This window comes from Pelodiscus sinensis, chromosome 7 (assembly GCF_052426305.1).
Source record: "Pelodiscus sinensis isolate ZL-2025 chromosome 7, ASM5242630v1, whole genome shotgun sequence".
Classification (NCBI taxonomy): Eukaryota; Metazoa; Chordata; order Testudines; family Trionychidae; genus Pelodiscus; species Pelodiscus sinensis.
The window spans coordinates 48,502,369-48,528,820 of NC_143058.1; the positions used below are offsets into that span (position 1 = coordinate 48,502,369).

Sequence of the window (26,452 nt, forward strand, 5' to 3'; positions counted from 1 at the left end):
ATTTTAGGTCCTCTGAGATAGCAAATCAGTTGTGAATTTTCTTCTTGGTAAAGGGAATCTAATTGGCAGTAATTGAACTAAATATTTCTACCTGTATTCTGCCAAGGAACAACCAATCTTTACTTAGTGCAGCAAGCTGCTAGAAGGGTCAAGGTCAAGCAAGTGGATGATGTTTTATATGTTATAGTGGACGACAAGCTAAATATGAGTCAATAATGTGACAGTGTTGCAAAAATAACCAAACATGATTCTGGGATGCATTAAAAGAAGTGTTATGAGGAAGATACAAGAAGTCATTCTTTCGCTCTACTCTGTGCTGATTAGGCCTCAGTTGGAGTACTATGTCCAGCTCTGGGCACCACGTTTCAAGAAAGATGTGGAGAAATTGCAGAACGTCCAGAAAAGACCAACAAAAATTATTAAACGTCTGGAAAACATGATCTATGAGGGAAGACTGAAATAACTGGGCTTATTTAGTTTAGAAAAGAGATGACAGAGGGACAGAGGGAAAAATTGTTTTCCTTGGGGTCTGAGGATAGGACAAGAAGCAATGGGTTTAAATTGCAGCAAGGGAGGTTTAGGATGGACATTAGGAAAAGCCTCCTGTCTATCAGCATGGTTAAACACTGGAATAAATTGCCTAGGGAGGTAGTGGAATCACCATCACTGGAGATATTTAAGAGCAGGTAGGACAGACATCTATCCAGGATGATCCTGCTGTGAGGGCAGGGGACTGGACTCGATGATTTCTCAAGTATTCTATGAATTTATGAATCTATGATTCTATGCTAGAAGCCACAACCTCCAAAACTCTCACTTCTTATAACAAAATGCAGGACAATGTAGCACTTTAAAGACTAACAAGATGGTTTATTAGATGATGAGCTTTCGTGGGCCAGACCCACTTCCTCAGATCAAATAGTGGAAGAAAGTAGTCACAACCATATATACCAAAGGATACAATTAAAAAAACGAACAAATATGAAAAGGACAAATCACATTGCAGAACAGAAGGGAGATGCGGGGGGGGGGGGGGGGGGGGGGGGAGGAAGGAAGGTAAGTGTCTGTGAATTGATGATATTAAAGGTAGGGAGAGTGGGATGTTTGTGAGTTAATGGTATTACAGGTGATAATTGGGGAAACTGTCTTGGTAATGGGTGAGATAGTTCAAATTCTTGTTAAGTCCTTGTTGGCAAGTGTTGAATTTTAACATGAATGACAGTTCAGAGGATTCCCTTTCAAGTGCAGATGTAAAAGGTCTTTGTAGCAGAATGCAGGTGGCTAAGTCATTTAGAGAGTCCTTTCTGGTTAAAGTGGCAAGAAAACAGTTTCTTGCCACTTTAACCAGAAAGGACACTCTCTAAATGACTTAGCCACCTGCATTCTGCTACAAAGACCTTTTACATCTGCACTTGAAAGGGAATCCTCTGAACTGTCATTCATGTTAAAATTCAACACTTGCCAACAAGGACTTAACAAGAATTTGAACTATCTCACCCATTACCAAGACAGTTTCCCCAATTATCACCTGTAATACCATTAACTCACAAACATCCCACTCTCCCTACCTTTAATATCATCAATTCACAGACACTTACCTTCCTTCCTCCCCCCCCCCCCCGCATCTCCCTTCTGTTCTGCAATGTGATTTGTCCTTTTCATATTTGTTCGTTTTTTTAATTGTATCCTTTGGTATATATGGTTGTGACTACTTTCTTCCACTATTTGATCTGAGGAAGTGGGTCTGGCCCACGAAAGCTCATCATCTAATAAACCATCTTGTTAGTCTTTAAAGTGCTACATTGTCCTGCATTTTGCTTCAACTACCCCAGACTAACACGGCTACATTTCTATCACTATTCTTATAACAAGTATTCTTTTTGGGCTGTGTGAAACAAGCCCGGTTTCTTTCCTTATACAGGGCTGGGCATGAATTTTAAGAGCCTCAAAATCTTAAATGCCAAGTAAGTATGCACCCATAAAATTGAGATGAAATCAATTGAGCCTGGCAACTTTCATTGTTTTGGTTATAAAACCAGACACAGCAGACTCTGCTGCCCAAGAAAGCTCTGTCCCACACCTTGTATTTTCACTTGCTTTCCGACGGAGGCCTACAGACCACGACCTACCCTCTCTTTGGGGGACACATGGCTCATTCTCCCTGTGTGGGCTCTCCTCCAAGATGCTTGCTGGTCTTCTCCCCCATACTGTTATTTGGGAGGCCAGCAAGGTGCCTTCTCCTACAATTCTCCTCTTCTCACAATTCTCTGTGTATGTGCCCTGCCCATCCCACCCGTCATTCTGCTGCAGTGAGGCCAAGTCTCACTCCAGTGGCTGTAAAAGTCTTTGAATTCCTCCCAGTCTTGAAACAACCAGAGGTTTTTCAACAGAGAAGAACAAAGGGGTTTTTCAATACCTGGGGACATTCTGGGTTGTCTCAGCCCCAGAGTGAGTTGACATACTGAGAGGGAAGAAGGGTCAGAGGAGCCTTTCCTATATCACTACTTCAGGATGGGCTGGTTTTCCTTGGGAGAGGGGGAAAGAAGGACAGGCCGCCCAGAAGAGGAGATCACTTGTGTATTTAGGATGGAGCTGGTCAGGCAGCTCCCCCTCAGAGGGCAGAGAGACAGGCAGCACATGGGCTGCATCCAAGACAGGAGCCAAGTAAATGAATAAGCTTCCCCAGAAAATGAAAGGGAAGTCAGGATAGAAGAATTAAGCCTCTTGCAGACAGAGGAAAATCAGAGGGCTCCACTTTGCAGAATAATATTGACTTGCTCTATGTGTAATATAAAATGTTAATTTACACTCAACTTGAAATCTGGAGTTTTGCTTGTCAAACAAAATAGATTTTTAAAAATGGTGGCAAGACTAAACGATTTTATTTGAGTCCAAAGTCTTCCAATGTAGTTCATACCTGTGTATGAAACCTCCTCCTCTGTGTGAAGAGAGATGGAGACTTCTTCTGACAAAGCCCAATGCTCTTCCACTGTGGGTACATTAAAGACAAAATCTAGTTATAGTAATGTTTCTCTGAAACAGTATTTCCGGTAGAGGATGTATATTCGTTATCCGACCTGTGTGCTTTGTACAGAAATAAGACATTTTAAATTCTTTCCTGCCAATTCCAGCACCAGATAAAAAGAGGGAAAATGCACCCATAGTTTTGACTTAGTACTGCTTAAGGTTCCTAGAATTTTGGTGGAATATCAGACTTCAGGAGAGGTTTCTGTGACAACATGGCATTCAGATAGGAGGACCAACGGCAAGGCAGTTATAACATTTCTGTTATTTAATCCATGGATGTGGATACCTTTGGCTGGTGGAGCTGCTTTTCTCTTTGGAACAGCAATGGACACTCTTTCTTCCGTGACAACTGGCTTTGGAACTTCTGGTACTTTTAAAAAGAAGCAACTGTAAGAATACTAAATTGCAAAATGCAGACACGCTCTGTTAATTTGGTGCTCATGTAAAAGAATTAAGGATGAACAAGTACAAAATAAATGTACATTTACAAAGTAAGATTGTGTGTCTAAAAATAGACATAGACATGTTAACTAACCAACAAGCAAACATGAATTTGAATTAACAAAGACAACAGGTCAGTTCAAACTCTAATACACAAATAGATGGATATACATTTTACTTGTGGAATTTATATGTTTTAAGAATACCACCTAGTTTTTTTCTTCAGGTAAGTTTCCAAAGAATTTTGAATCATTGTGCTGTTTTAGCAACAGTAATATATTAATAAAAGCATGAAAAGAAAAACAGAAGGAGACATAGGCACATAAAAAGAATAACTGAAACATGTTTACATGACATATTAAGGGCTCTAGAATTTAATTGTTCAGTGTTGCTAGCATCTTCCAGTACATGAAAAGGGTAAAAGTGAGTTTTTAAGCCCATAAGAAAATGACAGAATTTAAGAACAATTGTGAAATAAACACGATGATCTGAAAAGATACTGATACTTTTTTAGAGAAGAGACAGATAGCCTCTGCAGACAACTGATATTCAGTTTATAAAAATTAGCAGCTATTATAGCAATTACTAAGTCTTGAATACATAAGAAATGCAGGGTAGCAACTGCTTTACATAATTTTCTAATTTTCTGTTGCAAGTCAAAAACCAAATTTCTTTTAATTTATAACCAGATCAGTATAAAGTGTTCATTTTAAAATCAGATAATTCACAGGTTCACGGCCTGTCAATTCTCACTGATTTCTATATGTAGCAGCCTCCGGTATCACTAGAAAATAAGTGATGTACCTTTAGCTGGCGGAGCCACTGCTTTTTTCTGTACCGGAACAGGTACTTTCTCTTCTGGAACAGGTTTCTTGGGCATTTCTGGCACTTTAAAGAGATTGTTTACTTTTAGGAAATTTGAATTGCAAATTATAAAAACAATCAAACAACAAACATACAGAGACCTCACATTTTTATAAGTTAAAAAAGGAAACAAATGCATGCACTAGAATCTACATTTTAGGCTATGTAATTAAAGTATTACTAATATAAGACACTATTAAGTGAGAAACATCTGTTGCTAGCTTCAAAGGCCAAGTACCTTTTTTGGGTGGAGTCTCCTCCTTTTCAGACATAGCTACTTTTTCTTCTATGACAATTTTCCTATGTACTTCGGTCACTTTAAAATATTAAATATAGGAATATTTAATTATAATCTTTGGAATTCATTTTGGGATAATAAGCAGCTATTAATTAATCTTTTTAATCTTGATTGTATTTTTATGAAAGAAAATAAACATGAAATTTCATTTAATATAAAAATGAGACAGCAAAAGAAGGAACAATTTACAAAAACAATATAAAGGACACAAGTAATAGTCCATATTCAATGAAGTACCAGTAGTTACTGTCACTAAAAACACAAAATCTCTACTTGAAAGTCATTTGAAACAAACAATAAAAACAAACAAGCAAACAAAATGTGTAAGATAAAGGAATAGATAAAGACATCTAAAGAATATAATTTTCATTAGTTTACCTTTGGTGAATTGAGGTTCTTCTGTTTCTATAGGTACTGGAGGTATCCATTCTTCTGGTGGTTTTTTCTTTAATGCTTTAAAAATATTGTGCAATTTTAGAACATTGGAATGATTTCAATACTGTAACTAAAAGAAGAAAGCAATACACAAATACAGGAAGCAATACACAACTCTGATTATGAATACAATGGGCAATGGACACAAACAGACACATGTATATGTGTAATGCTAAAAACTTAAAAGCATATTAGCTATATTTTACTCATTAAGGTAAGAAGTTAAAGACTGAAATTGAAAGAATGGAAGACATATTTCCAAATTATAAGCAAATGACTGATGTACCTCTAGCTGGTGGGGGCTCCACTTTTTTAGGAACAGGAACAGGTACTTTCTCCTCAGGAATGGCTTTCTTATGAACTTCAGGCACTTTAGAAAGAAGAGTTTTAAAAATATTGATGTGTAGGATTCTGAATATATTTTGTCTGTAATATCATAGTGTTTCCTTTATTTGATAATAACCAACGTATTTAAGTAAGGAAAAACACATAATAGTAAACAGAAGACACAGCTGTAATACAAACAGTCACACTTTGATTTATAAGAAACACATCTTTATTAACAGACACTGAAACCAAGAAACTGAGAAGGGAAGACTTCTGTCATGTCTTTCAAGATAAGTAAGTATCATTTTAATCAGTAACTGTTTTATACCTTTAGCTGGTGGTGCTTCCTCAATTTTAGGAGCAGCAGGAACTTTTGGTGGTGGGACAACTTTCTTAGGCTTCTCAGGCACTTAAAAATATTACAGTGTATAGTTTTAGAGATAGGAAAGGTATCAAAACAGTAAGCAAACACTTGGTGACTCAAAAAAGAAGTTTGTAACACATAACGTGTGTAATAGAGACATGTATAAAAACAATACACTCAGTAATGCTGAGATACAGAACAATTGACATTTAATATGTAAGTGTTGATATACCTTTAGCTGGTGGGGCTTCCACTTTTTTAGGAACAGGGACAGGTACTTCCTCCTCTATGTAGGAAGGCTCTTCTTCAGCTACTTTAAAGATATTAATGTTAAAGATATAAAATTGATATATTTACCATATTTGATCTAGTCCTTTATTAATTTGTATCTATCGAATGCTTGATTTAAAAATCTAATTTATCTAGTCTTCACCTGCACTAGGAGTACTGCCTGTCCCGCAAATAGTAGCAAGATCCAAACTGTGCAGCAATTTACTAATATCTGCGAATCAGGATATACAATAAATGTAGGGGGCATTTATTTTTTGCTGCATGAATGTCAAATGGAATCTTAGATAACTGTTAGTTGCAACAAAGCAAATGGAGAGACAACTGGGTATATTTGGGTTTGGGATAAAGACAATTATGTCAGCAGTTATCTTCTGTGTTTAGCCAAGTCCTTTCTTATATTGAAGTCTCTGTTGAATTTGTTTTAGAGAAACATTAGTTGGCTGAAGGAAAGGTGCTTAATGTAATGGAAGATTTTGGTCCAAATTTCAAAGTATGGTTTTCATTTATACACATATTTTAAATACAGTGCTGTAATTTTCTAGGATGGGTGGGGAACCTAAAGCCCGAGGGCTGGTGGCAGCCCCTGGGTTGCCTTGATCTGGCTCCCGAGGCTTAGGACTTCCCCCAGCATTGGGGAGCCCATTCTGGCACTCCAGTCCCCGACTGATTTTTCAGTGGGTCAGTGACTTCCTACCCAAAAAGGCTCCCCATCTCTGTTCTAGGACCTCTGAACTAAAAGATTGGGAAGAAAATCTCATCAGGCTAACTTTAGCTTCTCTTTTATGATGCCTCCTCCTTTTAGTCACAATCCTGCAAGGTGCTGAGCTGCTGTACATCTGAAGTGCTCTCAAAAATGAAGCCAACTTCCCCTGAAGTAAATGGAATCACTGTCAAGGACTTAAGTGGGAGGTAGATCAGACCAGAACACTCAGTACCACTACGAGTTGCTCAGTGCTTTGCAGGACTAGATTTAATGCCCACCTAAGCCAACTGAAAGTTTCCCATTTTGCTCAGTGTGATTTTAGTAACAGCAATGATATTTATAAAAGTATGTAAACAAAACAAAAAAAAGACACAGCACACAAAAAACAATGTTGAAAGCATATGTAAGACGTAAGGATTCTTGAATTTGAATGTAAGATTCTTCAGCATTGTTGGCATTATCTGTTACAAGTAATTTAACTACAAAATTTCACACAGCGAAAAAACATAACAGCATTTTAAACACAAACAAGGAAATGGCAGATGTTAAGTACAGAAGAACATCTTTGGAAAAAAAAGTTGATGATCTCAAAAGATATTAATACTTTTTTTTAGCAATGAGACAGTGAGCTTCTGCATATGAGTGTTACTCAGTTTATCAAAATTAGTGTGCACTCAAAATTACCATATAATTTACAGCAGTTTTGAATGCATAAGAAATGCAGGTGTGTGACCATTTCACATAATTTTCTGCATTTTTGCAGGGCAGAAACCAAAATTCCTTTTAATTCATAACGAAGTTAATATAATCTCTTTTTTAAAAAATCATATAATTCACAGGTTCAAGGCCTGTTGGTTCTCACTGATTTCTTGATATGTAGAAGCTTTATGTATCACCAAAAAAAGTTAATGTACCTTTAGCTGGTGGAGCCACCACTTTTTTGTGTACTGGAACAGGCACCTTCTCTTCTGGCACAGCTTTCTTGGGTACTTTTGGCACTTTAAAAATATTGTTTATTTTTAGGAATTTTGAATTAGTCATAAATGGCAAAAATAGTAGACAACAAAAATACAAGTACAGAGGCCTGAAATTTTTATAAACTAAATAAAGAACTTAGAGTTTACAGAAGAATCTACATTTTATACAACATAAATAGACAGGTCAGAATACAAGACAATATTAAGAGCGAAACCTCTGTTGCATAGATTCAAAAGGCAATGTACCTCTTTTTGGTGGAGCCTCCTCTTTTTCAGGCATAGCTACTTTTTCTTCGATGATAATTTTCCTGTGCACTTCAGTCACTTTAAAAGTGTTATAGATGGGAATATTTAATTTAATATTTGGAATGCACTTTAACAATAAGAAGCAAGAAATAAGTCTTTTTTAATTTTGACTAATTTTTGTTTAAAGAAAACACATAAAATGTCACAATACAAAAATGAGACAGTAAAATAAGAAACAATTTACAAAACCAATATAAACAAAGGGCACAAATAATAGTTTTTACATAGTGAAGGTCCAGAGAAGGATTATTGTCACTAAAACACAAAATACTTACATGACATTTGAAACATAACAAACAAAATTTGTAAGATAAAGGAAAAGATAAAGATTCTAGAGAATTTTATTTTCATTAATTTACCTTTGGTGAACTGAGGTTCTTCTATTTCAATAGGAACAGGGGGTACCCATTCTTCTGGTGGTTTTTTCTTAAGCACTTTAAAAATATTTTGTAATTTTAGAAAATTTGAATGATTTCCATATCAAAGAAACCAAAAGAAAAAGCAGCACACACATAACATGAGTACCCAGGCAATGACACAAACAGGCACATGTTCAATGCTAAAAAATTTAGAAGCATCTAAGCTATATTTTAATCATCAAGTTAAGAAGTTAAAGTCTGAAATTGAAGGAAAGGTATTTGTCCACATTATAGGAAGCAAAGAAATGATGTACCTCTCACTGGTGGAGCCTCAACTTTTTTAGGAACAACGACAGGTACTTCCTCTTCTACATAGCAAGGCTCTTCTTCAGCCACTTTAAAGATATTAACATTTAGAATTCACAACTGACCTATTATATGTATTTGTTCTACTATTGCATGTACTGCCTTGACAAGTAATAACATCATTGGAAAAACCTACATACAGTACTGACACCCACAACATATTTGCTGGTTGGTCTTCCAAATTGTTTTCTTGAGAATACTTGTAAACTTTCAGAAAAACTGTTTTGTGAAAAAGACATACGGGCTACGTCTAGACTGGCATGATTTTCGGAAAAGAGCGTCTAGATTGGCACAGACACTTTTCCGCAAAAGCACTTTTAGCGGAAAAGTGTCTGTGGCCAATCTAGACGCGCTTTTGTGGAAAAAAGCCCCGATCGCCATTTTTGCAATTGGGGCTTTTTTGCGCAAAACAAATCTCAGCTGTCTACACTGGCCCTTTTGTGCAAAAGTTTTGCACAAAAGGGACTTTTGCCCGAACGGGAGAAGCAAAAAGCACTGATTTCTTACAGTAGGAAGTCGGTGCTTTTGCAGAAATTCAAGCAGCCAATGTAGACAGGTGGCAAGTTTTTCCGGAAAAGTGGCTGATTTTCCAGAAAAACTGGCCAGTCTAGACACAGCCACAGAGTTCTTGGTTAGTGGGTCTGTGGAATGTTTGATTTAGAAATCAAATTCACCCAGTATGCATCTACACTAGGAGTACTGCCTATTAATAGTAGCAAGCGCCAAACCATGTAATAACGTACTGGTATCTAAGAAGTCAGACATACAATAAGTTCTAATGGTGTGGCTGCTTAAATGGAGTCTTAAGGTATGTTTACAGTGCAAACAAACAAACAAAACTTGAAGCCACAAGTCTCAAAGATGGGGTCAGCTTACTTGGATTCTCACTATATGGATTTAAAATAGCCGTTCCTGCTTGGCTTGGAGGCCAGGTTTGGAAACCCAGTGATGGGAGCAGGTCTTAAAGGCTGGGCTCCAACCTGAGCAGAATGTTGTCACGGGTATTTTTAGTGTTGTAGCTTGACTTGACTCCCACAAGACCAAGTCAGTTGATTCAAGCTCTGAGACTCACTATCATGGGAAGGGTGGGGAAGGAGAGTGAAGGCTGCAGTGTTGATGTACGATTAGATGGTTTCTAATTACAACAGGGGGACTTTAGGCTGGGGATGTGTGCATTTAGTTCAAGTAGAAATATGTGTGTTGAGCTAAGTCTTTTATTATTATTATTATTATTATTATTATTATTATTATTATTATAGCCTTTGCTGAACTTGGTTTAGAGAAATAGTGGCTGGAGAAATGAAAGGCAGATAATTTGCTGGAAGGTTTTAGCTCAGATTTCAAAACATGGTTTTCATTTGTCATATTTAAAAATTAATGCAACCATTTTCTGCAAACTCTTAAGAAAAACACAGGGAAGGAAATCAATTCATAATAAAATAAATACTTTTATTTAAAATCCCTCCTACCTCTGAACATGATTCTGATGAGCTTCTGTATGGAGGAAGAGCCTTCAAAGGCCGATCCAACCTCCTCTGAAGCTAATCTCAATAACTAAATTGGGAGTTGGATCAGGCCAGAACACTCAGCACCCCCAAAGAGTTGCTCAGCTTTTTGCAGGGCTAGATCTAATGCCCAGTGAAACCAGTTGAAACTCTCCCATTGACCTCAGTGAGGCCTTACAAAGACGGAAATCTCACTCAAATTTGTCATCTGGAGAATCCAGTTGGATACAAAAAGATTCAACATTTCATAAACAGAGGAAATTTAGTCAGTGGCCTTGTGCTCACTGCTCTTTGCCTGTATTACAGGTGTCTCTGTAAGTTTGCTCATTCTCACAAAACAACAAGCAAACATGAGTTCAAGTTAGTATAAACAGCAGATCAAATTTAACTTTAATGTGCTAAGAGCTGTATGTACATTTGGCTTTCAGAATTTATACAGATGCTCCTCTGCAAAAAATGAGGCATAATGTTAGTTCGAACCAAGGGGTTTGATTCAAACTAACGTGTCCCGGCGCACACTTTCACTTTCGAAACAGCTGTTGATCCGAGTAACACGCTGGCAAGATCATACTAATGAAGCATGAGATATTTAAATCCCTGCTTCATTGACTATTTCAAATGCCTGCATTTGCATCCCTAGTTCGAACTAGGGTGCAAGTGTAGACATACTCTTAGAGAATAGTAGCATGTTTTCTCTTGGGTAAACTCTTTGGACACTCTAGACACTTTAAATTGTGTAAGTTTAGTAACAGCAACATCAATTGAAGAACGTTCAGTAAAAATGCCAGGCGGAATTCACGTTTACAGTACAGACATACAAAGCACATATATATTCTATTTAATGTTATAGACAGTGTACCTTTAATTGGTGGCTTCTTCACTTTTTTAGAGATAGAAATTGGTAATACTTCTTCTATGACTACTCTCTCCGGAATCTCAGACACTTTAAAGATACAGAATATTCACATTTAAGAACTTTAAAAAACAATGTACAGATGCACAAATATTAGAGTAAAAAGTAGAACACATAGACAATGGTGTAAGTCAACAAAAAACAAGGAAGTTATCTAAAAAGGGTATCTAACATATATTTGGCTCTCATATCAGGAAGGGATCTGTGCAGATTGATGAGGTATGACGGAAGCATTACACTATAATTTAATACAACAAAAGGTCCAACACCTCAACATATACATATGAGCAGATGGTCTTAGCTGTACCCACTTCTTGCCAACGGAGTATTTATACATATTCCAGGTCAGAACTTTGATACAAAATCCATTCAATCCTGAAAAAATTCAGCCCCACTGTGACCTCAGTGACTTTCCCTCTCCAAATGAGGAAAGCAGGCTGCTTCACAAAAATGTGCCTCTGTGGTTCTCTTTGAGATACTCCAGTAACTACAGCAAGAGCCCTTTGACAGTCACCTGAGACAAAGAATTTGTGAAGAACCAAACATTCCAACCTAGTCTTCCTACAGTAAAATAGGAGAGCAGGTACAAACATGCCGCTTGCACAGATGGAAGTAGGCTGTGATCCTGTGCTTGAAGTAAATCGGAAGCAACCCATGATTACATCCAGAAAATGACATGATATTTACTGGAAACACTCCAAAAAGCTTAAGCACGGATGATCAACTGTGTAGATTTATCTAGGAAAGAGTGCACACTTGTTGGTAGAGTGTCTTCTCGTTTTGAAATTGTACTGGGTAATATCTTCTTCCATCTTTCAAACTGCTGAAGATATTTTAACATGAGAAGTCACCCTGGAAAAGCCAGTGTGTGCTAGCATTTGGATGACCTTTTAGGTCCTCTGACATAGCAAACTTTCTTCTTGATAGAGGGAATCTAATTGGCAGTAATTGCACTAAATATTTCTACCTATATTCTGCCAAGGAACAACCTAATCTTTGCTTGGAGCAGCAAGCTGCTTAAAGGGTCAACGTCAAGCAAGTGGCTGCAGTTTTAGATACCAAAAGCCACAACCTGCAAAATTCTCACTACTTTTTAGGGCTGTGTGAAACATGCCCAGTTTCTTTATCACTTTCTGGCTGGGCTGCACATAAAGAAAGAGCCCCAAAGTTTAATTTTAAGTGCCAGGTAAGTCTTCACCCATAAACTTGAGATTGAGCCGGAGAACTTTCATTGTTTTGGTTACAAAACCAGACACAGCAGACTCTGCTGCCCAAGAAAACTCTGTCCCACACCTTGCATTTCCACTTGCTTTCCGACGGAGGCCTACAGACCATGACCTACCCTCTCTTTGGGGGACACCTGGCTCATTCTCTCTGTGTGGGCTCTTCTCCAAGATGCTTGCTGGTCTTCTCCCCCATACTGTTATTTGGGAGGCCATCAAGATGCCTTCTCCTACAATTCTCCTCTTCTCACAATTCTCTGTGCATGTGCCCTGCCCATCCCACCCGTCATTCTGCTGCAGTGAGGCCAAGTCTCACTCCCGTGGCTGTAAAAGTCTTTGAATTCCTCCCAGTCTTGAAACAATCAGAGGTTTCTCAACAGAGAAGAACAAAGGGGTTTTTCAATACCTGGGGACATTCTGGGTTGTCTCAGCGCCAGAGTAAGATGAAGTACTGAGAGGGCAGCTGAGGAAGGGTCAGAGAAGCCTTTCCTATATCACTACTTCAGGATGGGTTGGCTTTCCTTAGGAGAGGGGGAAAGAAAGACAGGCCACCCAGAAGAGGAGATTACTTGTGTATTTAGGATGGAGCCAGTCAGGCAGCTCCCCCTCAGAGGGCAGAGAGACAGGCAGCACGCGGGCTGCATCTAAGACAGGCGCCAAGTAAATGAATAAGATTCCCCAAAAAATGAAAGGGAAGTCAGGATAGAAGAATTAAGCCTCTTGTGGACAGAGAAAAATCAAAGGGCTCCACTTTGCAGAATAATATTGACATGCCCCACATACAATATAAAATATTAATTTATACTCAGCTTGAAATCTGGAGTTTTGTTTCTGAAACAAAATAGTTTTAAAAAGATTAAACGATTTTTATTTGGGCCAAAACCTCTTCCAGTGTAGTTCATACCTGTGTATGAAACCTGCTCCTCTGTGTGAAGAGAGATGGACACGTCTTCTGACAAAGCCCAATGCTCTTCCACTGTGGATACATTAAAGACAAAGTCTAGTTTTAGCATTGTTTCTCTGAAACAGTAATTGGGATAGAGTATAACTGCTTTTCTCTCAATATGGTTGGGAAATATGATATTTTATATTCTCTCCTTCCACCTCCGACACTTGATAAAATGGCGCTGCCCAGGTGCCCTTTAGCAGTTCCTGGGATTTTGGTGGAATGTCAGAATTGAAGAGAAGTTACTGGGGCTGTATGGCAGTCAGACTGGAGGGTCAAAAGCACGGCAGTTATAACATTTCTGTTATAATTTAATCCATGGATGTGGGTACCTTTGGCTGCTCGGGGTGCTTTTCTTTTTGGAACAGCAATGGACACTCTTTCTTCTGTGACAACTGGCTTTGGAACTTCTGGTATTTTAAAAATAGTAATTGTAAGAATACACTTGTAAATTGCAAAATGCAGATTCTTTCTGTTATTTTTATGTTCACGTAAAGGAATTATGGATGAACATGTACATAATGATTGCACATTTAGGGGACGTCTACACAGTAGGGCAAAACTCGAATTAAGCAACGCAACTTCAGCTACATCAATTGTGTAGCTTAAATTGAAATAGCTTAATTTGGCTTTTGGTGCTGTCTATGCAGCAGAACGTCAAAGGAAGAATACTCTTCCTTCAACTTCCCTTACTCCCTGTAAAATGAGAGTTACAGGAATCAGAGTAAGAAGTCCTCCAGATCGACATTATTTCAAAATAACAGCTTGCAATGTAGGTGTGCTCTTTGTTATTTTGGAATAACATCAGTTATTCTGAAATAACACTGCTGTGTAGACGTACCCTTAGAAAGTAAGCTTCAATAGACATGGAGTTGTTACCAAACAACAAACAAACACAAATTTAAGTTAACAAACACAACAAGTCAACTTACATTTTAATGCACAAGAAGATGAGAGTATATTTGGCTTGTGGAATTGATAAACTTTTAAGAATACCACCAGGTTTTATTCGTGAGGGTAAATGCCCCAGTGATTTCAGACATTTTAAATTATTGTATGTTTTAGTTACAGGAACAATACTTACAAAAGCATGAAAACAAAAATAGAAAGAGACATGTACATAAAAAAATAACAAACATATTTGCATGGCATATTAAGGGCACTGGAATTTAAATGAATGATTGTTCAGTGTTGCTGGTAGCTTCCAATACATTGTATTTAACTAAAAAATTTCACACACAGAAAAAAAGGGAAAAAAAGCAAGATTTTTAAGTCCATAAGAAAATGACAGAAGATAAGGACATCGGCGCATAGTTGAAATAAAAGTGATCTGAAAAGATAGTGATACACTTTTTGAAAAGAGGCAGTGAGCTTCTGCATATGAATGATACTTATTGAATTAGCATACTTGTGTTTTGACTGCACAAGAAATGCAGGTGTGTTACCATTTCACATAATTTCCTGCATTTTTACTGGATAAAAAAAAGTTTCTTTTAATTCATAACCAAGTGAATATAAATTGTTTGTAATCAGGTAATTCACAGAACCAAGACCTGTTGGTTCTCACTAAATTTTGATATGTAGAAGTCTCCTGTGTCCCCAGAGAGAGCTGAAATATTTTTAGTCAGTGGAGTAACCACTTTTTTGTGAACTGGAATCAGTACTTTCTCTCCTGGCACAGATTTTTGGGGCACTTTTGGAACTTCAAAAACATTGTTTATTTTTAGAACTACTGAATTACTCAGAAATGACAGAAAGTAGGCAACAAGAATAGAGGCCTGACATTTTTACAAGTGTAAGGAGGACATGAACACACACACCAGAATCGACATTTTATGTGACACAATTAGACAGGTCAGGTTACAAGACAATATTAAGAAAGAATCATCAGTTGCATAGCTTCAAAAGGCAATGTACCTTTTTTGGGTGGAGCTGCCTGCTTTTCAGCCATAGCTACTTTTTCTTCTGTGATAATTTTCGTGTGCACTTCAGACACTTTAAAAATATTAAGTGTAGGGATATTTAATTGTACTATTTGGAATTCACTTTAATAATAAGCAGATACAAATAAAGTTTTTAATCTTGTTTGATTTTGATAAAAGAAAATATACATGAAATTTAACTTAATACAAAAATGGACCATAAAAGAAGAAGAAACAATTTAGAACAACAACATAAAGATAACAAGTGATAATACACATAACCAGACTATGGTTACTGTCATTAACCACAAAATATTTACATGAAAGAAATTTGAAACAAACAACACAAATAAACAGCATGTGTAAGATAAAGGAAAAGATAAAGATTCTAGAAAAAAATATTTTCATTAGTTTACCTTTAGTGAACTGAGGTTCTTCTATTTCAATAGGAACAGGGGGTATCCATTCGTCTGGTGGTTTTTTCTTAAGCACTTTAAAATATTGTGTAATTTTAGGAAATTAGAATAATTTCAATACCAGACATATAAAAAGAAAAAAGCAACACACAAATCTCACTTTCATACACTGGCAAGAGATAGCTGTTTCTGTGGTTTGTTCATTCTCACACATAATGGAATTGTCTACGGAAGTCCACAGAATGTTGTTATACTTTAGAGCCCCTTACGCTCTTTCAATTGGTCAGTCAAGCAATCTTCATAAAGACTGAGGGACAGGGGATCCTTTGATATTTAAGATTAGATTGGATGTTTTTTATCTATTTTCTGTAAGCAACCAGAAATCTATTTTCTGTAAGCTGTGCTGTTTTGTGGTGGGTTTGGCTGAAGACTGATCAGAAGAAGTGGAAGAGATGGTTAGCAGTGGCAAAATGTCATAATATATTAAACTTTACCAGCATTTAAACAAATGCTGTAATGAAAGGCCTCCACCTACACAGTGAGGGAAAACGTGATACTTTTTGGTAAAAAACAACAAATTACTTTAAAATAGCAAGATTTCAAGATTGTTTTCATTTTAGCCTACATTCCTTTGAGTTTTAGTTATACCTGTAATTGATGAAATCTCCTCTTTTCTGTGAACAAAAGTGACCATTTCTTCCTCCTCCTCCTCTTCTTCTATCCATTCTTGTACTGTTGGCTCTTTAAAGACAGTTTCAGTTGTAGAGGTTTTGTGGAACAATGGTTGTAGCAGAGATATAATAATTATGATAAAAATCAATATGACAACTATAGCCATTCACATGAAACAAAGTGTTTTGTACGTGTATGTTTGCTTTGCACTAAATTCTGTCCCTTGCCCATGTACTAGGGACAGTGGGCAAACTACATGATCAGTAATTCTAAGAGTTCAACTGTTTTTTCTGTGGAGTGCCACAGTTTCTCAAACATCATGGCAGCTACAATGGAGGACCAGCAGTAGTTAAATAATCCTTCTTACTTTTTTGTGGGTGGTAAAGAAAGCCTAGTACTAAATAAGTAGGCAGGTGATGTGCTTGACAAATAAACTGAGAAACCAGTTTATAACTGTATCAGGGAAAAAGTCAAATTGTGATAAGGCAAGAGGCCAGCTTGCCTAGCTGAACGCAGAAAGGAACATGTTTACATAAAACAAATACCTCTCTGCATATTCATGTTTCACCGCGGTAACTTAGATGTGGACTTTAGGAATTTTGTTCTTTTGTTGTTATCTTAATAAAAATGAGTTAATTATCCCTGTCTGACTGACTATTCATTAATTGATTGAACAAGTGGAGAATCTTGGCTTGGGACACTATGGGGCAGATCCTTAACTGGTGTAAATGATCTTAGTTTCATTGAAGTCAAGCTACATTCAAGCTTAGAATCTGCCCAAGAATGATAATGAGTTATAGTGCAAAAGCAAGCCAGTGTTTCTCAACTGTAGCACAATGAATAGTGCTTCTGCATGTGGATAAGGAAGTTATGGATACAACCCTTAGGTACTGAATCCTGAAAGGTGTCTACTCTCCAGTTATCCTTAACTTCCACAGTGTCTTCATTAAGGCTCTCATCCGAAAACCACTGCAATCAATAAGAATCTTTCCATCTTCTTCAATGGGTTTCATATCAGGGACTAAGTTTTCAAGAGCTGGGTACTACATAGAGAGCTCTGAACAACTGGGAAGTTATGGACTCCACATGTAAAATGATGTAATGCAAAAATTCACATATAACAACTGAGGCACGTTTCTGTATTAGGAATCATGCCTTTGAACAACAAATTTGCACTTCAAAAGACAACAAGAAAAATCTGCAGAACTGATTCTTGTCACATGGATCACTGGTTGCAATGTAACATCAGGTGGTGGGACTTCCACTCCTTTAGAGTCTATACCAGATATACCCTTTTCTATAATATATATTTTTTTCTTCTCAAAGTGCTTTCTGATGTACCTCAGGCACTTTGAAAGGTACTAATATTAAATGTATAAATTTCTAATGGCAATGTGTAGATAATATCACAGACTCCTGTAACTCGGTTTTTGAAGACTGAATACCAGTGATATTGTATAATAAAAGCAAAAATAGTACAACAACAATACACACAAAATAAACTCATAATCCTCTGTCAAAAACAGAGTTCACTAACATATAACTCACAACAGCAACACAAACACAGCAAGAGTTTAAGAACAGAAGATAAGAATAGATGCTATTTAAAAATCAACATGTTCTAGCACTCCATCAGCATACCTTTTGCTGGGGGAGCCTCCACTTTTTTAGGAACAGCAACAGGTAATTTTTCTTCAGGGACAACTCTCTTAGGCACTACGGGCACTTTAAAGATATTATTTAGTTTTAGGACTTACAAAATGGAAAAAGCAACACATAACACAAATGGAAAATTTAAAGAGGTAATTACATTCAGACACATTTCCATAATACAACGAAAACACCAAAGAACAGTCTTTTGTACTACAAGGTAATATACCTTTTGCTGGTGGAGCCTCCTCTCTTTTAGGAACAGCAACTTTTTCTTCTGGGGCAGGTCTCTTAGGTACCTCAGGCACTTCAAAATATCAAATTTAGAATACTGAATGCTAGTTTTGATTACTGGGTACATTACTATAGAACTGTTCTCATCAGTTCTTCTCAGGAAGATAACACACAAGCTGTATACTTTAATTTACAGAGATGGGTTTCTAAAAGAAAAGGTGTCTGAAGAAATCAGACCCAAAATCTGAATATGCACACATGTATTTTAAGATCACATTCTTTAAGTGAAGAAAATAGAATTGTTGCTAGTTAGTGGTATATAAAACATACAGTTAGATGCACGAATAATCACTGACATTAATGCAAAACTATTTACATATACAATGTACGAAAGATATTTAAAACAGCACATTAAAGAGGTGTATACAGGAAGTTGAATGTTTTGTTCTAGTATAGATTTTGTAGGTGCTTCAGGCACTTTAAAGATATTAAAAACAGATTTAAAAAATATTTCTAAAAAGATTTTGAGAGATACATAGACAAAGAATAGACAGACAAACTGGATAGACTGGATATAAAAGTTACATAAAACATATGGTTAGATTTAGAAATAATCAACAAGATTAAGACAAACATTGTTAATGCACACACTCAAAGGTGATGTACCTTTAGCTGGAGGAGCTACTTCTTTCTTGGGAACGGCAGCAGGTACTTTCTTCTCTGGCACAAGTTTCTTGGGCACTTCTGGCACTTTAAAGATATCATTGTCAAAATGGTGGTGTTTTAGTTTTTGGAACACTTATTCGGAGTACAGTGCCAAAGAGTCCTTTTTAGAGCCTACAGTTATCGGGACTCATTAAGGATGTAAGCACTGCAACACATATCACAACATATAGCTATATGATATTAAGATATGTAGACAACTATTTATAAATTACTGACAGCTAGGGACAGTGCATTGTCAATACTATTAATATAGCACTATAAATTCCCATCGTGCTTCCAGAAGTAAACAAAAGCCCCTCCCTTAACCAAAGGGCATACAATTTACATATAGATAAAAGTCAAAGAAAAGGCTAAGAAAAAGAAGGACAAAGTTTAAAATGAAGTGATTGTAAGCTGTATTCCAGCACAAATGATATTTAAATAAATCAAACAGTAGATAAAGATAACGTAAAAACAAAGTTGTATAATCACAAATGTATGCAAGACAACAAAAAATAAAATAATAAAAACCAAAAAGACCTTGCTTTTTTCATAAGAATTGGAGTACCTTTAGCAGGTGGAGCTTCTACTTTTTTAGGGACAGGAACAGGTTCCTTCTTTTCTGGGACAGTTTTCTTTGGCACCTCAGGCACTTTAAAGATACAGAGTTGTGAATATTTAGGAGGTTACTAAAATTATTTAGCAAAACACTGAAAACAACTTTCAACATGTACATCCACAAATACTAAGGAATCCAAAAAGTTGACCCTGGTATTAAACATATATATGTTTTGTACGCACCAAAGAACATACTAACTGCTTACCAAACAAACATTAAAGAATATGGCTTAACTTGCTGAGACTCATGCTTGTATACTTGTATAAGGGCATATAATTTCTGAGGAAGTAGCCATTAGTGGGAGAAATCTGAGCAAGTCTGTCATTATATTCTGTAGCCAACTGGAAGAATAGATACCTGAGCACAGATGCACAGATTTTATTTACCTTTAACTGGTGGAGCCTCCACCTTTTTGGGAACAGCAGCAGGTATTTTCTTTTCTTCTCTCTTACGTACCTCAGGAACTTTAAAGATATTAAATGTAGGGATATTAAATGGTAATGTCTGTAGTAGTTTTGAAGTTATTTTAAGAATATTGTATGTGTATGCAAGCTGTCTAAAACACAAATATAAACACATTCACAAATTTGCAGCATAATTTGAAGAGGGGAAGAATACTCACAATTAATAGGATTATATTTTTAATAATTAAGAATTAAAGATGAATAAATATATAAGATTTTTAAAATAATCTACCTGGAACTGGGGGAGCCTCAGGAATTTCAACATGTACTTTTTCTTCTATGACAGTTCTCTCATGTACTTTTGGCTCTTTAAATAAAATCATTTTAATAACGTTAAGATGTTATATTCAAAGTCTTTTCCTCTCAAAGACTATCAAACAAAAGAACACAACAATGACAAAGAAGCAATGCAATATGAAACATAAATGTACAATGTGTTTTAAAATACATAATTTGTCTATAAAAAGAAACTAGTAATATTGAAATGTTATTTTAATTTGTGTTTACAACTTTTTCATTTTGTACATACCTGGGACATATGAATATTCTTCTTCTGCATGAACAGAAACAGACATCTTTTCTTCTGAAATAGTCCACATTTCTACAGTCGGTACTTTAAAGATAGGATTTAATTTTAGAGGTGTTTTTCTGAACCACATTTGTGGTAGACAATGTATCAGTCTTTATCAAATACATGAGTCTATTGTACATTTAAGTCTTAAAGCACAGACTTAGAAAATTAGTATGTATGTGCTAAAATAGTAAACACAAAAGCAATAAACATGAATTTAGTATCTACACAGTGCAAAAAGCATCTTAAAGGAGCTTGTAGCTTTTGTAACTATTACACAAAAAGAGCACATAGACGTCACTTTTCCAAAGAAATTGCAGTATGCAAAGACCATTCCTCTTTAGATATAAGCCAGCAAACAGAATACACAGAAGAAGAGTCATATCACACTGCAATACCAAGTACAGAATTTAAAAATTTGAAGGCTGCCCAGAAAACACATTGAACACAAAAACAAGTTTTCTGTAACAGAACAAAATACAGGGACATAAAATTATGCATGGGACATTCTACTAATTAAACAATGAAAGTAGTCACTGCAGGACAGTGTGAAATTGATATTAATACTGATAGACACGTATATATTCACATGCAACGACACGTGACTTTGGAAAGAATGGAAAAGGTAATTTAGAGGACAAGATCTGTACCTTTCTTTCTTGTAATTTCTTCCTCCTCAACTGGCACCCGGGTAGGTTTTGGTGGTGGAACTTTCTTGGGAACTGCTGGCACTTTAGAAATATCAATTGTTAGTCCCATATGTAGTGAGGATTTAAAATTAATATTACAGTTAACATCTGCAGCATATGTTGAAAATGTCACAAACAAGACAAACGTAACGTGATCCAGCCCTGGAGCTGTGCTAGGCTTTCATGGGATAGTACAAAATGATACTAGGAGAGTGCTTGTTTCTTTTGATCCCTTACCACTCTCCAAATCTTATTAGCGGGTTAGGAAATTTGTGACCACTGCTGAATGGCTATTCCTGGTCTCCTCATTCTTTTAAGCTTTAGATTCCAGGTGAGTAACCCCTTTTGTGGAATGGAAAATGCTGAACTGGAGGGGCCCAATCAGCAAGGAACTGGGATGTGTCCACATGTCCAAACAATTGACTGATGAACCAGGAAGGAGAAATGAAGGTCAGATATGGGGGAGTAAGGGTGAAGGGGATGCTCCTTCCCAACTGTAGTTTATTAGCACTCCCTGCCCTCAAGTATTGGGTGTTACATAAGCATTTCTCTCTCTCAAACTGCTGCATTTATCTTCCTTTCACTAAAGCTGGGCAAGGACTGTTACCATCAGTAACTCAGAGACTGACTGAAAATTGGTCAGATCTATGTTAAAGGAAAAACATTTGTTTCTTCAAACACACGAAGTGCAAACGTCCCACTTCTTTCAGGTAACTGTGGTGCTAAAATCATGCAGTAGGTAGCAGTACCTTTGGGCAGTCTGACTTCCTCCTCTTCAAGCCTCTGAGTGGTCATCTCAACTTCCTCAGCTACAGGTTTCCTAACAACTGCAGGTGATTTAAAGACATTTCACAACATTTTAGTTAATCTAGCAAATGATCACCCAGATACAGATCAGTCAGAGCAGGGTGTGGTAGCTCTTATTTAATAAGACTTTGATATGTTTTCTTTTTTTTTTTGCCAGGATTCCCTCTTCAACATCCATTCACATGGATCACGGGTGAGGGTGACCCCTGTGAAATGGTTCATACAGCTTATTCACAAACTTGGTGGATCTCCAGGGTTCCGTAGAAGGCCAGATGATCCTTATGAATAGCAGTGCAGCTTCATTGCTCTGCTAAGGACTCCACCTGGCCACAGCTGCCTGAGACTGGTATATCAGGGTGGGAGTGGGGGGAATTGGCCTGTATTTTCCTTTCCCAATAATCTCTGCAGCATTTTGTAACCAGATCCCCTCCCCAGTCTCCACTTTCTTACACAGGGGAGATCCCAGTCTTCCTGAGCCTCTTGCCCCATATGTATTCTGCCAGGGTCAGAGATAGGGAAGATAGGAATGCAGGCATCTGGGGGAGGATCCCACTGTTTAGATTTACATCAGCATAAGAGAGATCTGAAACTTGTTCAGAGTGCCCATAACCCTACCTCTACAGAAATGTCTTAACCCTTTGTGTACCTTTATGCACAGTTACTTCCTTCTTTTTCTTTTCAGCTGTAATTTCTGGTGTGATATGTTCAGGCACAGGCTTCTGAGGAACTCCAATCACTTTAATAAAAACAGTATCTCAGTTAATGAAGAAGAAATAGAAACTCTGAAGAAATACACCTGATCTCAAGATGAGGAACAAGCCAACATCAAGTGATAATATAACATTTTACAAATAAAAAGCACAATCATGAACATCCAACAGTTGTCATGGGGAAATCTGTTCATTTCCATCTTTGTTGATAATGGCTGTAGGACCACAGTCTGTCTCAGCTACATACACACTGCTCCCAATGAAGTAATTGGAAAGCATGTCCTTGGCTCTCAATGCTCAAAAAAAGATTTCTAGAACATTCCACCCAAGTCAGTTTTGTTTGGGATAGGATGAAATGTGAAGAAAAGCCTCTCAAATAATTTAAAAACATGTAACTGTCAAAACAATGATTGGTTCATATTGCATATGAAATGAAATGAAATGAAACTTCAAAATCTACAAAATAATAACCACATTCTAATGTGTCAGCTTGAGCTGTGTTCAAATCATCCTGGCCTTGCTTGATGATGGGCCATGACTTACCAATTTACTTCATTTGGGAAGTTCTACATACAGATTGATAGCACAATATGCCCCAAAGTACTGCAACAAAGATTCTAAAAAATGTGCCAATTAGGGAACAAATAAGGTAAGATCAGGGCATATTACTGGACAAAGGAAAATATATAAAGAAACAAGAGTAAATAAGAAATAATTGCTGTCAAACTCAAATTCCTGGAAAGCTGCTCTAAACTTTATACTATAAGACTACTTGGAATAGGTTTCCCAGACTGCAGCTGTAATGCACCCAGTCAAATGAAAATACATTTCAGATGGCTTCAGATTCCTGACAAAGATAAATGTGGATTTATAGTAGGTGAGCTTCAGTCTTCTTTCCCTACCTGCTCATTCCTGTTTTCATACAAGCTCTTTGGTGCCTAATCCTGCTTTCATTAAAGTTAATGGAAAACTTCCACAGAATCAAAAGTTCAGTTTCAGATCCATAGAGAATGGAGGAGTAAGGAAGATCTGCACCACCCCAGTGCAACACATAAAGCAGTCACTGCTATGCTAGGTAGCCAGTAAACACACTGGAAAGCCCATATATCCTTTTTGTGAAAGGGGCCCAAAAGAAAAAAAAAGTTGCCTGTCCTTTAAAAATCATGGCAGCTGCTGAAATGTTAGCTCTTATAGGTCACTATATTTTTAATGGGTAATTAAAAGATAACAGGTCAAGAAAAATGATACAAAATATTAATCGTAATTTCTATATTTATGTTCCATTATATTCAGCAGTAACATTTTTATACAAATGAATTAAACTGAGCAAGGCCAAGAGAATAGAGGGATGGGGAAAGTGAAGAAAAAAGAACAAAAAGAGGAAAAAGATTAAGAAAATGAAGAAATTCTAATATACCTTCTTCACGATAAACCTGTTTTTCTTCATAAGTTTCCCATTCCTCTTCCCCTTCTTCATAATCTTCCCTTTCATAATATTCCTGTTCTTCTTCATAATCTTCTTCCCATTCTTCATAAGGTTCTTTTTGTTCTTCATAAATTTCTTCTTTTTGTTCATAAACCTCTTCTCTTTTTTTATATATTTCCTCCTTTTCATGAACTTCTTCCCTTCTAGCTTCAGAAGTAATTTTGATCTCTTGTCTGTCCTTTGGCACTTTGGGAACTTTAAAAGATGGTTGATATTAAAACATGGAGTTTGTGAGGCATAATGTATGTATTGAATTTAAGAAATATACATATTTATGCAATTCAAGTAGCATATTAAACATTTTTATAAAGTAGTCTAAGTATTATATTGCTGTTTTACTGTCTTTTGCTGATCTTGATATTGTCCAAACTTGGTTGGTCTTACACACAGTTATTCAGTTTACTAATAGATTAGCTGAAAGTCAGAGCTATCTCCTCAATATGTAACCAGGATAGCATTATTTTGAGTTATAGGACCCACATTTCAATGGCAATTTTCTACCATTTATTCACTGGAAGACTACCACACTGAGTCCTTATATATCAACACTAAGAGGAAGTTAGAAAAGAAAGAAAATGTTTCAAATTTGTGTCATCAGCACATCTTGGTAACAATGTGAAATCTGTCTGAAGAAGTTAGGATGAGTGCAAGAAAAAGTAAGAATTAATCTGCACAATTCTGATTCGGATTATCATGAGGTAGGAAAACTGAGTAGCCTATTTCTCCACAGAGGATCATTTTCTGTGTATACATGTTTTGGATACACTTATTTTGTTGAAACAATATTCTGTACTTTTAGGATGGAGGCCAGGAGGCTGGTTTCTTTTCAACCTCTAAAACTGTAGAAACATGTTATGTTTAGTGGTTTAATCGCTCCTTGATATGTACACATAGCTCCCATTCACTTTAAAAAGGCAGGTACAGGTGCATATTGAGGAGGTATATCTCCTTTATCAATCTCTAAAAGATGTAGCATAGGGGGAGGCACAGATTTTCTGACCCATTGAAGTCAATGGCAAAACTCCCATTACTTTAAAATGTTACAGGATCAATTCTAATGTTACCCTAAAAAAGGGGATTATGAGGAAATTAGTACCTTGCCTAAAATTCGGCATTTAAGGCCCAATCCAACACCCACTGAAGTTGATGAAACATAAGAATGGTGAAAATAGGCATGGCCAACCTCTATTCAACCCAGCATCCTGTCCTCCGACAGTGGCCACTGCCAGGTGCCCCAGAGGGAATTGGTAGAACAGGTAAACATCAAGTGTTCACCCATTCTCAGCCCTAATAGACAGAAGACATCCCTGCCCATCCTGACTAATAGCCATTGATGGCCTATCTTCCAAGAACTGATACAGTTCTTTTTGAAACCCTGTTAAAGTTAAGTCTCCCACTGATTTTAATGTCACTGAATCAAGTCCTTAGTGTATTGTTGTAAGCCCACTGAAGTCAAAGGATGGAATACCAATGGGAGTTTTTTTAGCAGGTTGCATATTGTCTACATCCTAATTTTTTCTAGATGGAAACAAATAACTAGCATCTTGAGAATATGCTATTGTACCCCAAATATTTTTATTCAGCACAGAGTTTAACAAAAGAATAATACTCACATACATAAAAAATTAATTTAAAGAGAGTTTTTAACATATGCTTCATCAATGTTGCTGATATCAATGTTTTATAGATATAAACTAGCATAATGGGAAAAACACTGAAAAGATAGCTGATTCTAAATGATTTAATCCACAAGATCAAGGCCTTTGACTAAGCAAGAAACTATAATATTCTCTACGTCTTTTTAATTAGGCAAGTGCATACCACAATTTCATAAAATAACACTATAAGAGTTGTACATGTTTACAGAGTAACTTTTGTGTTTGTTTTGCTTGTCTTTTAACTACGTTTTTCATATTTTTTATCTTTAGAGTTTAGGTTATTGTACGATAGTTCATGCTAATTTTTTTCTATCTATACTTTGTGTCACTAGTTTACAATGTTTAACGAGGATCATGTGAGAAATTTCTTCTGCCTTACTTCTACATGTCAGTGTTCCAGAACACATTTTTCAAATATCCTAAAGAATGAGCCTTTAGACTTTAAATAAGCATTTTTATAGCTTAAAAATAAAAAAGTCAAACACCACAGCTTCTCATTATTTC

General features: G+C 36.5%; 1 protein-coding gene across 50 annotated transcripts in view; it reads right to left on the minus strand.

The window, feature by feature from the left end:
• The window catches only part of TTN (titin), a 323,995-nt gene that overhangs the window by 157,138 nt on the left and 140,405 nt on the right, over positions 1–26,452 (minus strand). For 44 of the 50 annotated variants that reach the window (XM_089779942.1, XM_089779940.1, XM_089779930.1 and 41 more), the window contains 29 exons: positions 24,222–24,485; positions 22,741–22,830; positions 22,037–22,114; positions 21,249–21,329; positions 20,557–20,640; positions 20,260–20,334; positions 19,950–20,027; positions 19,513–19,596; positions 18,906–18,989; positions 18,235–18,312; positions 17,997–18,080; positions 16,332–16,424; positions 15,684–15,758; positions 15,263–15,340; positions 13,678–13,755; positions 13,304–13,375; positions 11,123–11,206; positions 8,707–8,787; positions 8,393–8,467; positions 7,974–8,051; positions 7,665–7,748; positions 5,989–6,069; positions 5,721–5,801; positions 5,352–5,435; positions 5,009–5,083; positions 4,571–4,648; positions 4,273–4,356; positions 3,314–3,397; positions 2,918–2,989 (listed from right to left, as the gene is read on the minus strand). In XM_089779942.1, the coding sequence (XP_089636068.1) occupies positions 2,918–2,989; positions 3,314–3,397; positions 4,273–4,356; positions 4,571–4,648; positions 5,009–5,083; positions 5,352–5,435; positions 5,721–5,801; positions 5,989–6,069; positions 7,665–7,748; positions 7,974–8,051; positions 8,393–8,467; positions 8,707–8,787; positions 11,123–11,206; positions 13,304–13,375; positions 13,678–13,755; positions 15,263–15,340; positions 15,684–15,758; positions 16,332–16,424; positions 17,997–18,080; positions 18,235–18,312; positions 18,906–18,989; positions 19,513–19,596; positions 19,950–20,027; positions 20,260–20,334; positions 20,557–20,640; positions 21,249–21,329; positions 22,037–22,114; positions 22,741–22,830; positions 24,222–24,485 (2,517 nt within the window). The remainder of the gene's footprint in view (positions 1–2,917; positions 2,990–3,313; positions 3,398–4,272; positions 4,357–4,570; positions 4,649–5,008; positions 5,084–5,351; positions 5,436–5,720; positions 5,802–5,988; positions 6,070–7,664; positions 7,749–7,973; positions 8,052–8,392; positions 8,468–8,706; positions 8,788–11,122; positions 11,207–13,303; positions 13,376–13,677; positions 13,756–15,262; positions 15,341–15,683; positions 15,759–16,331; positions 16,425–17,996; positions 18,081–18,234; positions 18,313–18,905; positions 18,990–19,512; positions 19,597–19,949; positions 20,028–20,259; positions 20,335–20,556; positions 20,641–21,248; positions 21,330–22,036; positions 22,115–22,740; positions 22,831–24,221; positions 24,486–26,452) is intronic. The other 6 variants (XM_089779934.1, XM_089779968.1, XM_089779967.1 and 3 more) reach the window with 4 other exon arrangements.